The 17068-nt window shown below is 38.4% G+C and overlaps 1 protein-coding gene across 1 annotated transcript in view; it reads left to right on the top strand.

Annotated features, from left to right (window-relative positions):
- The window catches only part of MYT1L (myelin transcription factor 1 like), a 312289-nt gene that overhangs the window by 244603 nt on the left and 50618 nt on the right, over positions 1-17068 (top strand). The window contains exons 14-17 of the mRNA XM_070732934.1: positions 3294-3530; positions 6316-6437; positions 6792-6854; positions 7320-7388. Coding sequence (XP_070589035.1) covers positions 3294-3530; positions 6316-6437; positions 6792-6854; positions 7320-7388 — 491 coding nt within the window. The remainder of the gene's footprint in view (positions 1-3293; positions 3531-6315; positions 6438-6791; positions 6855-7319; positions 7389-17068) is intronic.

The following is a 17068-nucleotide window of genomic DNA, read 5'->3' as shown; positions in this document are numbered from 1 at the left end:
TAAATTCAACAAACAAACAGAAACACACACATGAAATAATATTTTGAATCTCTCCTTGATTTTATGAAGAAACCCAACTTTAAATATAGGAAAAAAAGATGGTGATTTGGAAAAATTGGATAGCAGCAGAAATATTAATTTTAGATAGCCGACTGACAGTGGCGATACATTTTTAAATAAGAGATAAATATTAACTATAAGATGACAATATTTACAGCAACAATATTTGTTAAAATATTGTATGGACCAACAGGGTTCTTAATTGCTGAAATACTTGACACAATACAACATGTTAAATCCTTTAAAACTGTGTGTGTGTGTTTGCCCAAAGATCATTCACTTTTGGTACATTAGCATAGGAAACTTGGATGAGTTTCTGATTTTTGTTATTTTTTTCCCAAATAACCACACTAAAAACACACTAAAATCCATAAATGTGCCCCCGAAACACCTGTAGTAAACATCAGTGCAGTTTAGCATATGGAATAACAGATGTTGTATGTTATTTGTATGATTTATGTAAGTTTTATGTATACACATCTTCAATACGTTGTAGAGACAAAGATAAAGGTTAAGATTTCCAAAGGTTTTGGAAACATTTTAAAATTGCTAATGTGTTTAGTAGATGAAAATTAGAATAGGCAACCTTAAAAGATGCCTTTTAAATGCTTATTATTATTATTATTATTATTATTATTATTATTATTATTATTATTATTATTATTATTATATCTGTAAATAAAAGGCGAGCTTATGATAAAACAGAATACATATTTTCCATATTTTTTCGTTAGCTTTGTAAAGGATCCCCTCTCATTTTATGTACTTCCCTAAGGTGGCAGATAATCTTGTCGTTTACTAAGGATCATGAAGAGGCCTCACTAGCCCTTCCCTATTACTAGTTGGAGTAGGAAAAGGGATGCCTTTTCCTACCACAAATAAAATAAGCTAGGGCTGATGGGCTCACAAGTCATGTTTATATGCTGAGATCAAATTATAAAAATTGCTCCAACTTGATCCTCTGAAAGAACAATTGTATTCACATATGAAAATAACAACTGATACAATTCTGATTGAATAAATTTAAATTTTATACTGATATTATCACCAAAGTATTGATTCTACCCTGGAAGCTTTGCAGCCATAGCTTATGGCTTTCCCTTGCTATAATAGTGCCATTTTGGCTTACACTACTTTAAAAATTACAGTAGTCTCTTAATAATCACTTGGCAGATGAATGGAATTATTTTGAAAAAAAAGAAGAAACGGGAATTTTTAAAATAAAGTTTACATTTTAAAAAGATCATTTATTGGGATTGAAAAAGAAAACACATTTAAAGTTTAATTCACTATGGGGGAGGAGTTATTTTTAAGGTCTTGTAATGCTGGTATAAAAGCCTGGTGAAACTGTGCTTCCTTCATGCAGCCACTAGAGGGCTGCGCAAACAAGCTGTTAGAAGGCAAACTAGGCCCTGACCTGTAATGCTAGGCCTAAAAAACACCCTTTGCTCTTTCAGAAACAAAGAAAGGGGTTTTAATTTTTAATTTTTTATCTCTCCCGCTTCCTAAAGTGAACGTACGTGAATTATGTAACTGTGGAAGGATATATAAGAATCTATAAGAGTCCAATCGAGGATCTTTTAATGTTCAGTTTTTCCCTCAAGCCATTTTATTAACCTTTAAAAAGTGGGGTTGGCTTTTGGGTGGCGTGTGTCCCCCCCCCCCCGTTAGTAGCATTAAACCTATCTAGGAAATGAAAAATGAGATTAGATTATTTTAAAAGAAAAAGGGGTCCCTTTTTAAAATCAAAATGATATTCTGGAGGCAGTTAATGACACCTTCAATCCTCATGAAGGAATTATCCAATTGAATTGATTAGGAAAGATGTTCTGATAGAATAAATGATCTATGGTTCATTTATTTTTATTATTTATTAGATTTTATCCCATATTTATTATTTTTAACAAATAACTCAAAGGCGGTGAACATACCTAGTCTTCCTTTCCCCTCCTATTTTCCACCTAACAACAGCCTTGTGAGGTGGATTGGGCTGAGAGAGAGAGAGCAACTGGCCCAAAGGCAGGACTAGAACTCACCTTCTCTTAGTTTCTAGGCAAGCCCTTTCCCAACTACACCAAATGGTTCTCATTTAGTAATAAGACTGGGAAGAGGGGGTTTTTTGTGGGAGCATCCTTTGGTGTAATGAGGGAAATGGGTGGAAATTCTTTCCCTTTAGGCTTGAAACAAGATTACTGTGATAGGGTCTTTCTTTCTTTTTGGTTGCTATAAGTACTTTGGCTTTAATACCCATCTCTGGGTATTTGGGGAGATATCCCTTGGGAAAGAAGCTTTGTTGGAAATATTTTTACTCCACTAAAAAAGGGCAAAGAGAGAGGAGAAGGCACTGATGGTAGAAGAAATTGAAAAGTGAACTTTAATCATATTTACGTTTCATCTTTCTTACGTATTTAAATTATTTTTATTAGTTTGTCAAAATATAAAATAAAATAAAAATTAAAATAAGGGGAAATTAAGGGTTAAAAATGGAAAAAGGAGAAAGTGTGGTAGAAGGGGGGAGGCATTGACTTCTGACACTTTTTTTATAACATTACAACCTCAACTTTATATTTTTACACAATAATATATACTAGCCATTTTTACAACAACGAACCTATCTAATCAGGAAAACTAAAACCACAATTTAATTTTATCAATGACAACCACAAAATTTAAAAGCGGTTTCCAAATGGAAACTAAAATAGATATATTCTTTTATTGGAATCAAGCAATCAGTTTAACTATCCCTACTTTTCTTCTTGCTGTGGTAAATAATATATATTTCTGCTTACACCCTGAAAGAAGTCCCTAAACAACTTTGTGCAGTGTACATCTCCATTTCGGTGCTTTTTATTGCTCGGTTTGTGCCATTTGCATCAAAGTCTTGGAAAAGTTTCTTCTTTCTTCATGCTATAATTTGGAATTTAAGATGGGTTTGCTGTTCTTTTGACCTTTAAAATTGATACATTTCAGCAACTCTTTCTTAGTGCTTGCCTTTAAGAAGCACTCCAAATCAATCCAGGATGATATAGATGTAATACAAAGAACTGAGCAAATCAAAATGGTGAAATTAGTTCCAGGAAATCATTTTTCAAATATTTCTTTTAAAATGTTTTAATGTTGCCAAGGACTAAAACTGTTTGTGGGTACAATAGTTCATTTTACTGAAGAAATCTTGATAGTGATGAGCTGAATTGTCTTCTTTGGTGTATATGCTGTGTGTGTGTTTTACCCAGAATCCTGATATGGAGGTGGATGAAAATGGGACATTAGACTTGAGTTTAAACAAACAACGGCCACGAGAGGGCTGCTGCGCCATTTTGACGCCGCTGGAACCAATGTCACCACAACAACAGGCTGTGATGAATAACAGGTGTTACCAGCTGAATGAGAGCGACTGCTGGGATTTACCTGTGGACTACACCAAAATGAAGCCTGACACGATAGATGAAGATGATTCCAAGGAAATTAATGTAGGTCTATTTTATCAAATTCCCTGGCATTGCTTTCAAGCTATTATATTTCTAAACACTGACCAGGTGGAATGCATTAGTAACAATAGCTTCAGCAAAGATTATTATGTTAAAGATTACTTATTATTAAAGTACAGTACATTATTTTTAAATATATATTGATTAAAGCATTTCATTATGTATTTATAGTAGGAATGTGGTTGGTCAGGGTATACTTTACTTTTTCAGAGTTGGCACTTTCGTTTATCTTGTAATGTCACAATTCACTGGTAGCCTATTGAATACAAGGACATTTGATTCTTGTTTATGGAAGAATTATTTAGTGAAATATAGAAGCCATACTTCATACATATATTTTCTCTTCTCATATATTGGGGAAATCTGTTATATGAACAAAGGGGAAAAAAATAGAATTACAGTAACTCTTTGTTCATGCTGCTGCAATAACTACAAAACTAAAAAATCATAAAGACAGAAAAAGTGCCCTGTTAAATGTTAGAGTTTATCTTTACGTAATCAGTAAGAAAAAAATTGAGATATGGATGTTTCCTCCTATTACTATTATAGGTAACTAGTTGTGGTTGGCTCTGGCCCAGCTCCTGCCCCAAGGAATGTGGAGGTGGATGCAGGGGAAACATCAACATGTCATAGGCCTGTTTTATTGCCGACAGAGTCAGGTAGTGCAGTTTCCTTGGACGAAGAAGCAGGTGGGAGTGAATTGGAAGAGGGGAGTTTGGCAGACAGCCCAGGAAGTCAATCTCTATTATCTTCGGTCGATTCGGATGAGGAAGTATTAGACCCATGCATGCGCAGAATTATGCACAGAACAGACCAATTGAAGAAATATTACAGGAGATAAGAGAGGCCACCTGTGTTTGGGTTGGGCTCCAGTAATTAGAGCTTGGCCATTGTGGAAGATTATCTGATCGTTGTTCTTCAGGACCGTGCCTTGCTGTTTCCAGACTTTGTTTGTTGATTTTTCACGACTTTGAAACCAAATCAGAGCAAAGTGTAAGAAGGAGGGCTGTGACGTTCCTTCACAGCTGCTAGCTAAGTACTTAAGGACTGATTAATGGGATTGTACAGACTACCAGGTTGTTTTGGAACGAGTGCTCTTTGAAATACAAAAAGGGTGCTTTGTTTCTTTTGAATTTTTGTGATAAAGAACATTGTTTTTGAACTTTCAAGTGTGTGTATGTTTGAAATTTGTACCCTTGAATATTTGGGAGACTCATACCATAGAGCCCGGCAGAACAAAGATGCTGATATTTAATGCCAGATCTGTTTGCCACAAGGCCATCTTCACTAGTATTTGGTGTTGGATGAGGCAAGGAGCAGACAAAAACTTTACAAGTAGTTCTTGACTTACAACAATTTATTTAGTAAGCATTCAAAGTTATAGTGGCACTGTCTTGCTTAAAACTGTCTTGCTTAAAAAGCCACATAAACTTTGGTCTCAGTTATGGTTGTAGGTTGAGAATTACCTGTTCTAAAACTTGTCTGAGTAAATGCGTTAAGGTCATCCTCTCAGAAATCTGCCTAGTTGGGTTTCAGCAGTCCTTCAGCAACATGCCAATGATAGGAAAGAGAGTTGGCGCTGATTACAAGAGACAAAGACTCCATTCTTGTGCTAGTCAGATGTGAATGCCTATATGGCTGGTTGGATTGCACAAATAAGCTGGAGATTCTGTGGGTGTAGCTAGCTGAGTTTGTGTAGTTGGGCTTCAGGAGGATGGCAGAGAACTCCCAACTTTGATGGCAGGGAGACTTTAACTTTCCTTGCCTGCAGGCAGACTTGAGTTTGGTCTAGTGGTTAAATCGTCTAGAGGTTAAGGCACCAGGCTAAAAATGGGAGAGCGTGAGTTCTAGGCCCGCCTTAACCATGAAATCCAGGTGGCTGACCTTGTGCCAGTTGTATTTGCTCAACACAAAAGCTTCCAATATAGCAGCATTATTCTATATCAGTGATGGCAATCCGTTTTTTTCCTTGTGTGCCAAAAGGGCACACATGTGCACAATAGCATGCATGCATGTGCTCACACCCATAATGCAATGCACCCATAATGCACCCCGTGAATGCGAACACAACCACCCTGCTGCCTCTCCTGTGCATGTATGCATGCCTCACTGAAGCCTCCGGATTTTTGGTAGGCCCATTGGACTATCTTTTGTCCTCCCAAGGCTTTGGTGGCTTTCTTAAAGCCTGAGGAGGGTGAAAAACAGCTCAACAGGCCTACCAGAAGTTTGTTTCCAAACTTCTGGTAGGCCCATTGGCTCCATTTTTCACCATCCACAGGTTCTGGCGGCTTTCTTGAAGCCCGGGGAGGATGAAAACAGCCTTCCCCCACCCTCCAGAAGGCCAAAAATCATCTGTCTGGAGCTGACATAGGGCAACGCCTTAGGTGCCCTCAGATATGTCTGCATGCCACTTGCGGCACGTGTGCCATAGGTTCACCCTCACAGTTCTATATTGTGCACAGTATTATAAGAGTCCTGGTAATGACATAATGCTCTTAACAAGAGGTATGAATTTGGAGCAACACTTAATGCTTTATGTACTGAATAAAAAGCCATGAGAATTATATAGAGTGTTGGTTCATATAGACCACTGGTTTCAATACAATATAGGATGCTATCTGCACTGCAAACATTTCAAAGTTGTTATTTGTGGACTTTTTCTCTCCAGAGGAATAAATAGGAAGGTCCTTGCCTTCATTGGAAATTTTAGCGGTAAACACAATAGCATCTCATTTATTTATGGTTTGTTCCTTACCCTTCATTATAGCCAGAAGATTTAGATCCTTTCCAAGAGGCATTAGAAGAAAGAAGATATCCTGGGGAAGTCACCATCCCAAGTCCTAAACCCAAATATCCTCAATGCAAAGAGAATAAAAAGGATTTAATAACGTAAGCATAATGTGAGGTGAAATTATTTTTTATTCCTTTTTAACCTTATTTTTCTCTTGTTGTCTTATCTGAATAAACAAGTACATATATGCCTTGCAGTATGAGCATGCAGCATTTGCAGCATATAAATGTTTCAGTCAGTTAAGTTTAAGTGATGAAGCTGCTTGTCCCTAATGATGCTATATTGTACTGAAACGCTATTTCATTAAATTTTGTTCATTTTGCAGCTTTTCTGATAGGATGCTTAAGTCCCCCTTGCAGACATTGCAGCTAAACTGGAAACAATGAAACTTTTCAAAGTTTTTTAAAACATACTTACTATTTTGGCTGTTTTTTGTTTTTGTTTGGTGGCAGATGTCCAACACCAGGGTGTGATGGGAGTGGTCATGTGACTGGTAATTACGCCTCACATAGAAGGTGTGACTTCATTTTTTTCATGGTGGATTCTGTCTTTTCAATTTATTGTTTTCAGCTTACCTCAACAATGCTGTCAAAGTAAAAATGTTGAACTATGTGTTAACCCTTTGAGTAATAAATGTTGATCTTAAGAGCATGCTAATTTGTGTGTTGTATAAACGTCTTGTTTCTTTTAAAACAACTGCAATTTTGAAATTCTTAACTTTTTAAAATAATTAACCCATGGATCACTAATACTTTTTATAGATATTATCTTGTCCTTTTAACAAAAATTCTTCCCATTTTATAGTTAAACATATTCAGAGGGTTAACCTATATTACAAAATGTAATATTGCAGCACTTGCCCGCCCCATCGCTTTTCTGCATTATAATTTTTTAATTTAATTTTTAAGCGTTGTGTTTGTTTGGAAAAACTTGGCTTAAACGAATATCAACTTACTTGACTGTCCTGACCTGTTTTACAGTCTGTCTGGCTGCCCACTGGCTGATAAAAGTATTCGAAGTATGCTGGCCACAAGCTCACAGGAACTCAAGTAAGATATGATGACAGCCATTCCTTAAAAAAAAAAATCTTAGTACAGTATTTACAGACAAACTATTCTAGTTTACAAAAGGACACCATTAAGTAGCAAATCACAGTAAAGATAAGATAGATAAAGATTCCTGGGTATTTTGCAATCTTTGAAATGAAGTGATAAAACTACTAACTAGGATTCAGGGGTTATGATTACCACTTTGTTGAACCAAACCATTTGAGAATTTCTTAAGCTTATAAAGAATCATCAACCAGATAAACAGTAGCTGGTCCATTATAGCATTTTCAATCGGAATGAAGAAAGGTGACCAAAGAAACCCTCAACTGTGACACATTTTGAATCATAGCATGATTTTTTCCCTCAGTTGTTAAGTGTTATAGTTACAGAATGACATTTGAAATTATAATATCATGCTATAATGCTAGCTTGATTAGAAGTTCCTATTGTAAATGTCTAAAACTAAGTACAAAAAAAGCTGACTCTTTGAATGAAGTTCAAATTTTAGAATAAAAAAAAAATAAAGATATAAAAACCAAGCAGTGAAATAATCTGAGGGGTTTTGTTGACTTGGAATGGAATAGAAATATCCCTTTATGATTCAAAAATAAACTTCAGCATCCTGTATAATTTGTAGGAAGAATTGGAATGATAGAAACTTTGCTGATTCTGATTGTGCCTTGAATTGTGTTGCCTCGAACAGACATCAAATATGGCTCTATGACTTGGAAAAGATGGGGATATAATAAATGACATTATTGCAGACACTAAACAAAACAGGATTAAATAGTATTAATACAATATTAGAAAGAATTAAATAGATTGTGGCATAAATATAAAATTACCATTGATAGCTACCAGGGACTGGTAAAGAAAAAAGAAAAATTCCTCAAAAAGAATAGTTAGATTCCTAAAATATAGGTTACAACATTGAAACTCCAACCTTCTTCCCCACTGACCCCCTGACGTACCAAATACATCACTCCAGTATTTAACACATTCCTCCCCTTAATATCTTCTTCCAAACACTTGTTCCTTACGTTTTTGGACCCTTCTGAATTTAGGATCGACCCAGCGAACGTCTGATTCTTCCTCGCTAGATTCTAGACTCATAGCAACATCCTGTGGCTGGCCTCCCACTTGTTCTACTACCTGTAACCCCGGGTCCACCACTAATTCATAAACACTATCTGTATCAGAGTCCTCAAGTTCTTCATCATCCTTCAACTGACCAGGAGTATGTACAACAACTTCTGTGTTTGTTTTCTATGCCGATTCTATGCAAGCTACATGAAAGGCACCTTCTCACCAGATCAACAAATAATATCTACAGTTCACAGTTCTATATCCTAGATCCACAGTCCTCTGTTTGTTTCTATTATTTTAGATCACCAAACATTCTTTTATTTTCAATCCTCAAAAGCTCCAATTATCTGGTGTCATTTAAACCACTCTCCAACCCCCTCAGCTTTCTTGGCTTTCTCCCAGTCTCTTGAAATCCCGATGAAGATATTTCAAACAAAGATTTAAGCACTATAAAGTCAGCAACTTCTCAGTCCTTGATATTGAATTTTGGGTCCTCCAAATTCCCTCACAGCTCTTGCACTTAGAATCCATCTCCTTGCTCTGTCTGTGAACCCCGATCTCCGCTCCATGCTGAACCACCAAACAGTTCATTGTCAATTAGTCAGTGAAATCGGGCTCGATCGGGAATTAAATAACAGTATCGGAGCTTATACTTTGAAGATCCTACTTAGGAGTTCAAAAAGACCTATCAAGTATCAATTTCGGATGGGGTTAGTCCTTTTCTCTCGATCTCACCTTTGCCACTTCTATAATTTGTGAGTTCCTTCTCCTTTATCTCCTTTTTGGATCTTATAATTTTTTTCTAGCAAACACTCTTATTATTAGAGTCTTTCTTTTAAGAAAAGTTCAGTCTATGTATTGCAACTTACTCTTGGGAGCTATCTGTATTATCTCACTTGCTTCCCTCTTGTGTGGCTCGTTATGGCTTCAGTCCCGCCATGCTGCAAGCAGCAAAGGCAGGCACTTTTGACCCCAATAGGGAGGGTTCCCTTCGCACCAGATGGCAAACACTTTCTACCAACTAGTGCCTGGTTATTCCCTCTTCATCCATGTCACCCTTCAGATGATCTGTGTCCCGAAAGATCTCTGGGATCAAAAGAAAACAAACAGCCTGGGGAGGAGAGAACCCTCCTTACAGCTGCTTCACCCAACGTCACCACCAGAAGTCTCCCCACGCTGCACCATTTCTGAAAAATGGCAGTCCAATCTCTTCTTGAAAGCCTCAAATGACGAAGCTCCCAAAACTTCCAAAGGCAAGCTGTTTCATGGGTTGATTGTTCTCACTGTCAGGAAATTTCTCCTTATTTCTAGGTTGAATCTCTCATTAATCAACTTCCATCCATTATTCCTTGCCTGGCCTTCAGTTGCCTTGGAAAATAGCTTGACCCCTTCCTCTCTGTGACAGCCCCTCAAATATCCTTATTTTGATGGATATCCTTATTATTGATGGATGATCTCTGGTGGGCCCGGGACAGGGGTTTATCCTGTGTCCTGGTGCTTCTTGACCTCTTAGTGGATTTTGATACCATCGACCACGGTATCCTTCTGTGCCAACTGGAGGGGTTGGGAGTGGGAGGCACTGTTCTACACTGTTCTACATGTCGCAGTCAGTGTTAGTGGGGGGGTCAGAGGTCAAACTCTAGGTCTCTCCCTCGTGGGGTACCTCAGGGGTCAGTCCTCCCCCCCCCGCTGTTTAATATCTACATGAAACTGCTGGGTGAGATCATCCAAGGGCATGGGTTGAGGTATCATCAGTATGCTGATGATACCCAGTTATACATCTCCACCCTATGTCCAGTCAGCGAAGCAGTGGAAGTGATGTGCCGGTTCCTAGAGGCTATTGGGGTCTGGGTGGGTGTCAACAGGCTGACAAGATGGAGTGGCTGTGGGTTTTGCCTTCCAAGGACAATTCCATCTGTCCGTCCATTACCCTGGGGGGGATTATTGACCCCCTCAGAGAGGGTCCGCAACTTGGGCATCCTCCTTGATCCACTGCTAAAATTAGAGCACCATCTTTCAGCTGTGGTGAGGAGGGCGTTTGTCCAGGTTCGCCCGGTGCACCAGTTGCAGCCCTATTTGGACAGGGAGCCTCTGCTCACAGTCATTCATGCACTCATCACCTCGAGGTTCGACTACTGCAACGCTCTCTACATGGGGGTACCTTTGAAAAGTGTTCAGAAACTTCAGATCATGCAGAATGCGGCCATGAGAGCTATGAGGGCTTTCCCAGATATGCCCCTGTTTCATCAACACTCCGTGGCTTGCACTGGCTGCCAATCAATTTCCGGTCACAATTTAAAGTATTGGCAATAACCTATAAAGCCCTACATGGCATTGGACCTACGAGACTGCCTTCTGCCGCACGAATCCCAGCGGCCGATTAGGGCCCGCAGAGTTGGCCTTCTCCAGGTCCCGTCAACAAAACAATGCTGTCTGGCAGGCCCCAGGGGAATCAACTCCCCCCGGAGATTCGAAATGCCCCTACCCTCCTCGCCTTCCACAAAATGCTAAAGACCGACCTTTGCCGCCAGGCATGGGGGGATTAATCTCCCCCCTCCTTTTTTCGCTGACCTTTATTATGTTTATGTTCAGCCGGACTGAGGGTTTATGATTGTGTAGCAGATAGGTTTTTATAGCAATGTATCTTAAATTATTTTTTTAAATTTTTTAACATTATATTTATATTTATATTGTATTGCTATTATGTTGTGCGCCGCCCCAAGTCTTTGGAGAGGGGCGGCATACAAATCTAATAAATAATAATAATAATAATAATAATAATAATAATAATAATAATAATTATTATTATTTTTTATTATTATTATTATTATTATTATTATTATTATTATTATTATTATTATTATTATTATTTCTAGGTTGAATCACTCCTTGATCAGTTTCCATCCATTATTCCCTTTGGCTGCCTTGGAAAATAGCTTGACTACTTGCTGTCTGTGGCAGCCCCTCAAATATTGGAATACTGCTATCATGTCTCTCCTGGTCCTTCTATTCACTAGACTAGCTATGCCCATTCATATGTTTTAGTCTCCAGTCCCCTAATCATCCTGGTTGCTCTTCTCTGCACTTTTTTTAGAGTCTCAACATCATTTAGAGTTTTGGTGGTGACCAAAACTGGATCCAATAGTCTAGGTGTTGTCTTACTAAGGCTTTATAGAGTGGTATTAGTACCTCACTTGGTCTTGATTGCATCCCTCTGTTAATGAGCCGGTGTGGCGCAGCATGTAGAGTGCTGTACTGCAGGCCACTGAAGCTGACTGTAGATCTGTAGGTCAGCGGTTCAAATTTCATCACTGGCTCAAGGTTGACTCAGCCTTCCATCCTTCCAAGGTGGGTGAAATGAGAACCAGGATTGTAGGGGCAATATTTTGGCTCTGTTAAAAAGTGCTATTGCTAACATGTTGTAGCCGCCCTGAGTCTAAGGAGAAGGGCGGCATAAAAATCAATCAAACAAATAAACAAATAAACAAATAAACAAATAAACAAATAAACAAATAAACAAATAAATAATGCAATTTAGGATTGCATTGGTTCTTTTGGCTGCTGTCGCACACTGCTGGCTCATATTGAACTGGTTGTCCATTAAGGCTCCAAGACTCTCACAGTTATTGCCATTAAGCTAGGTTTCACCCAGTCTATATATGGACTTTTGTTTTTCTTCCCTAAGTGTAACACTTTACTTTTCTCTGCATTGAATTTCATTTTGTTAAATAGAGCCCAATGTTCAAGATGTCAAGATCCATTTGTTGGCTATTCCTGCCAGTTTAGTATCATCTGCAAATTTGGTAATTTCCCCTTTTATTCCCTCATCTAAGTAATTTATGAAGACATTGAAGAGTACTGGGCCTATGACAGAACCTTGTGGTACCCCACTGCTTACTTACTTCCATGCAGACGTAGACCAATTAAGGACTACTCATTGAGTATGGTTTGTCAGCCAGTAACAAAGTCATCTGTGGTGATGCTATCTACCTCACTTTTTTTCTAGTTTACCAAGAAGTAGATTGTGGTCTACTTTGTTGAATGCCATGTAATCTCAGTTGAGGCAATCCACTAATGAGTTTGACATCTTTTGTTTAATCTAGACTCCAGACTGCAGGTATAAACTGAATTGACTTGCAAATAAAAATGTGCAAGGAAGCAAGGGCTGCTATAGTTCAAAAAGTTGCCCTAAATAGTCTGAAATCAAGGCAGCACAGGGTTGTGTTTTTACATTCTAATTTATCTTGCCAGGCGCTCTATCAGGCACTCTAAAAAATAAGAATGAAAAATAAAACTGAACCCTTTTGCTTCCTGAACTCAGCAGTTTAACTTCCAGGTCTTCTCTGAAGTTTGAGGGATTCTTTGGAGCACACAGGGATCCATAGAGGGGAAATTCAGTTGCAATGCTTACTTATGAAATTGAATGCAGCATTTTAGGTAATTCATTCTTTTTAAATGAACTCCTCACTATCAAACATTGCTCTTTATTAACAAACAAAAATAAAATAAAGTTTGCTTGATTTTAAGCAAAGCAGTTGGAAGCACTATTAATTTAATACTAGAAAACTGCATTTTGTTTTATTTCTATTGCAAATTTATAAATGTGAAATTGGAGCAAGGCGATCTGCCTTGGCTTACATAGCACTGAACCTCCATACAATCATTCCACACATCAACAGCAAATTGATGTGTTGTTCCCGTGTGGAACCAAATGATTTATTCTTGCTGCATCCCAAGCCACTTTCTTCATTTCTCTTATTTCATTTTTAATTATTCACGTTTTTTTTAGAATTCTCATATTGCCTCTCCTACCTCAGAAAACCAACACAGAAAGAAATATAGATAGCCATAGTGTCTATCTACAAAGCCCATAATCCCAAGTGGAACTCTATTTGCCTTTCCTGCTGTTATTTGCTTACATTTCCTATACGTGCAAACTAAACACAAGGGCAAATACTGGTTCTTTCATACTCATAAATCATGGAGTTGCTTGGTCAAATGACTCAGCAGGATTGTGATATTTCAAATCAAATTTGTCACTACAATCAAGAATATTAAACAGAAAGGATAGAATGCAACTGTCTACCAAAATCTTTATTTACATTTCCTGTAACAATATAAGTAGGAAAGAAATTTCTAATGAAGATTTTAGAGCTAATTACTTCAACAGCATAGTCTAGTCTTTAGAGAATCTCGTGGAAAAATGATATAATAAATGAGAATATTTCCCAATTTTCTTTAAGTAATGGTAACATGGTGCATCACATTTATTACATTTCTAATTGGTTCACTTATCTTTCTACCCTTCACAAATCCATATTGATCCTCTTCAATTATTTTTGTTAAAATATTTTCGAGTCTGTTTGCCAATATCTTCATAAATATTTTATAATCTTGATTTGCCAAACTAATAGGACGATAGGACCCAGGCTCTCTTAAATCTCGATCAATCTTCAGGATGGGAACAATCTCTGAAAGCTTTCATGTCTGCGGGATATCATGAGTTAACAATATATTATTAAACAATTTCCCCAAATGCGGCAGCAGTTCATTTTTTATAAGTTTTATAAAATTCTCCTGTAAACCCATCTGGGCCTGGTGCTTTGGCTTGTTTTAACCCTTTAATTACTCTAGCAATTTCATCTTGTGTAATTTCTGCATTCAATATTTGTTTTATCTTCTTCACTTATTATTTTCCCAACGTTAAGGACTCCTATATTTACCTGCTCCTCTTTATACAAATCCTCATAATATTTTCTCATTATCTTCTCTAGCTGCTCTTTACCATATCTAACCTCTCCACTAGGGTCTCTCAGTGCTAATATACATGATTTTTCTTTCCTCTTCTTCAAATATCTTGCCATTTGTTGCATTGATTTTGTCCCCCATGTTAAGTCCTTGCTGGAATGAAGGACTGCACTCCCGCTGAGCAGTTGATGAGCTTGGTGGTGGCGCGGCAACAGTGTGGGCGTCGGGAAAGCCCAGGGGGGTTTCCCTCGGCCGCCGAGCATCTGAGGGCTCACCGGCGATGCGGCTGCAGTGTGGGGGGTGGAGGGGAATCCGGCAGGACGTTGCAGCAAGGAAAATTCGGTGGGGTTTTCCTTCAGTTCTGCGTGGCTCAGTGTGGTGCCACGAAATGACTGAGGGGAACAGCAGCGGTGGCTGAGGGAAGTCCCTGGTTGCCTTCTCTCTGGTGCCCATTTCCTCATCGCCAAATGTTAAGTCCTTGCTGGAATGAAGGACTGCACTCTTGTGGTAAGTAATGGTTCTTTATTAACAAGGAGTAACGGTTACAGAACTAGAACAAAAGACAACATGGCCGTGCCTGGCAGCTATATATATGTCGGGCTGCCAGGCTGAGCCAACCAATCCCCTTGTAGTATTTTCCCGCCCAAAGAATATGGGGCGGGTACAAGACCTAACTTTCCTCTGGACATAACACCCCAGCTCAATATTTTTTGTCGCATCATCATTCTCATCTTATACCATTGGATCTCACCACACACCATCAATTATTTCTTTTTCAATTTCAATAAACTATTCCAATCCCTACTCTTAGTTAATCACAGCTGCTCTTGTGTCAAATCTATTACCCTTATCTTCATTTCCCTTTCTCTACCACACCTCTTTCTGATATCTATTTCCATACATATACATTGTCCTCTCATATAAGCCTTACATGCATCCCACACAATTGATTGTTTAATATCACCCACATAATTAATTCTAAAATATTCACATAACTCTGCCTGCAATTTATCTTTATCTTGTTCACTAGAAGTTACAACTGCATTATATCTCCAAATTCTTTGAATACATTCCTGACCTATTTCCAATTCTGCCAGTAGTGGGGCATGATCTGACAACCAAGTACTTTTAATATCTACTTTTTAAACTTGTATATTGCCCACCCTGTTCATTAATATATAGTCAATGCAACTAAATGTATGATATCTTGCTGAATAGTAAGTGCCTCTATTTGGTATATCTGCATGGAGATCCACCATATTAAGTCTATTTAAATGTAACATCCTACTATTTCCGATCCCATTCATTAATTGCATATTGAAATCTCCTGCCAAAACCGTGGTGCCCTCCATAATGTTATCCAACTTCCTCTTTGTATTTATTATAAATAGTTTTGGTTTTGCATTCGTGGCATAAATTGCTGCCAGTGTCAATTTCTTTTGATTAATTTTCCCTTTAACAAACGACCACCTCCCTTCTCTATCTTTCTGAACTCCAACCTCTTCAAATAAAACCCTCTGATGAATAAGAATCGCCGTACCTCTACTATTTTGCGTTCCTCGAGATTCATATACCCATTTCCAATTTCTATCACTAAATTCTATCTATCCAATTTATCCATTCCTCCCTGTCTTTTATGTGTTTCTGTCAAAATCATAATACCCACCTTCTTTTGCTTAGCCATCCTCAATATCCTGTAACATTTCAAATCTGATCCCAAACCATTCACATTTAAAACCATTATAGTACACTCACTCATAATATACAATAATAATCCTTTCCCCCCTCTTGTTTTGCTCTTGGTTTACTTATTTTCCCCTTCCTCACCCAAGTCACCCCCACCAAAGTGCCTCCCCCCGTGCTCCCCCCACCAAAAAGGGGGAGGACAAGAAAAACCCTTGTCCAGTCATGAGGCACTTCTCCTGATTGTGTTCCCACGCTGCTGAGCTCCACTTGCAACCACTTTTTAATATAATTAGAGAGAAAAATTCCCCTCCCACCCTCCCTTATCTATTTGAATAATACCTTCTTTTACTTTTTTACTTCTTTTCCCTTTTTCCTTTCTCCCCCCAACAAGAATCAAAATTAACACTAAATTCCAGAAACATCTCCAAGGGGGGTGGAGTGACAGAATCAGTTTCAACTCTTCACTTTTTCACTTTCTTCTCATGCTGGGCTCTTGTTTTTCTCTGCTCCCTTCTGATGGCCTCCACCTGCCCCGTTAACTCCTTCAGCTGCTCCTCCCTTTGCCTTTCCTCCTCGTCTAGGGTACTGTGACTGCTGAAATAATCTTCTCCTCCTTCTGCTCCTTTTGGCTCTCCAACTGCTTCGCTCTCCCCTCCTTCTGCTTCTTGTGCTTTGCTTTTTCCAAACTCAATACCCAGTTGATTCAACAGTGCCTTTCCCTCTTCCAATGATCGTGCTCTAAACATCTTATTTTCTTGGAACACCAAGATGGCATATGGAAACCCCAGGTAAGCTGTGATATAGACGGCTTGAAATTGGGCGTAAAGCAGCTCTCGCTCTCAAAGTTTCCCAGAAGATATCTCTAAGAAGTCTTATCTCGTTTCCATCTTGCTTAAGGCAAGCACAACTTTTCAAATACTTGTAGATAATATCAGCTTTTTTCTCACTGGCCAGGGCCATAACAATGTCTCTTTGCTTCTCCCGATTTCTACATGGGAAGCCCCAATGGACACATAAAATGCAATCAAAAACAACCTGGGTACCCTGCGCTTTCATCCAACCAAGGATTGCATCAGTTAATTTCAAGCCTGGAGCAAAATCTGGTCTAAAACCAATCAGACCTAAATTCCTTCTCCTTTTTCGGTCTTCCAAATTGGCAA

The sequence above is a fragment of the Erythrolamprus reginae genome, chromosome 1 (genome assembly GCF_031021105.1).
Source record: "Erythrolamprus reginae isolate rEryReg1 chromosome 1, rEryReg1.hap1, whole genome shotgun sequence".
NCBI lineage: Eukaryota > Metazoa > Chordata > Lepidosauria > Squamata > Dipsadidae > Erythrolamprus > Erythrolamprus reginae.
The sequence above is the reverse complement of the archived record's forward strand: the minus strand, read 5'-3'. Positions and strand labels throughout refer to the sequence as shown.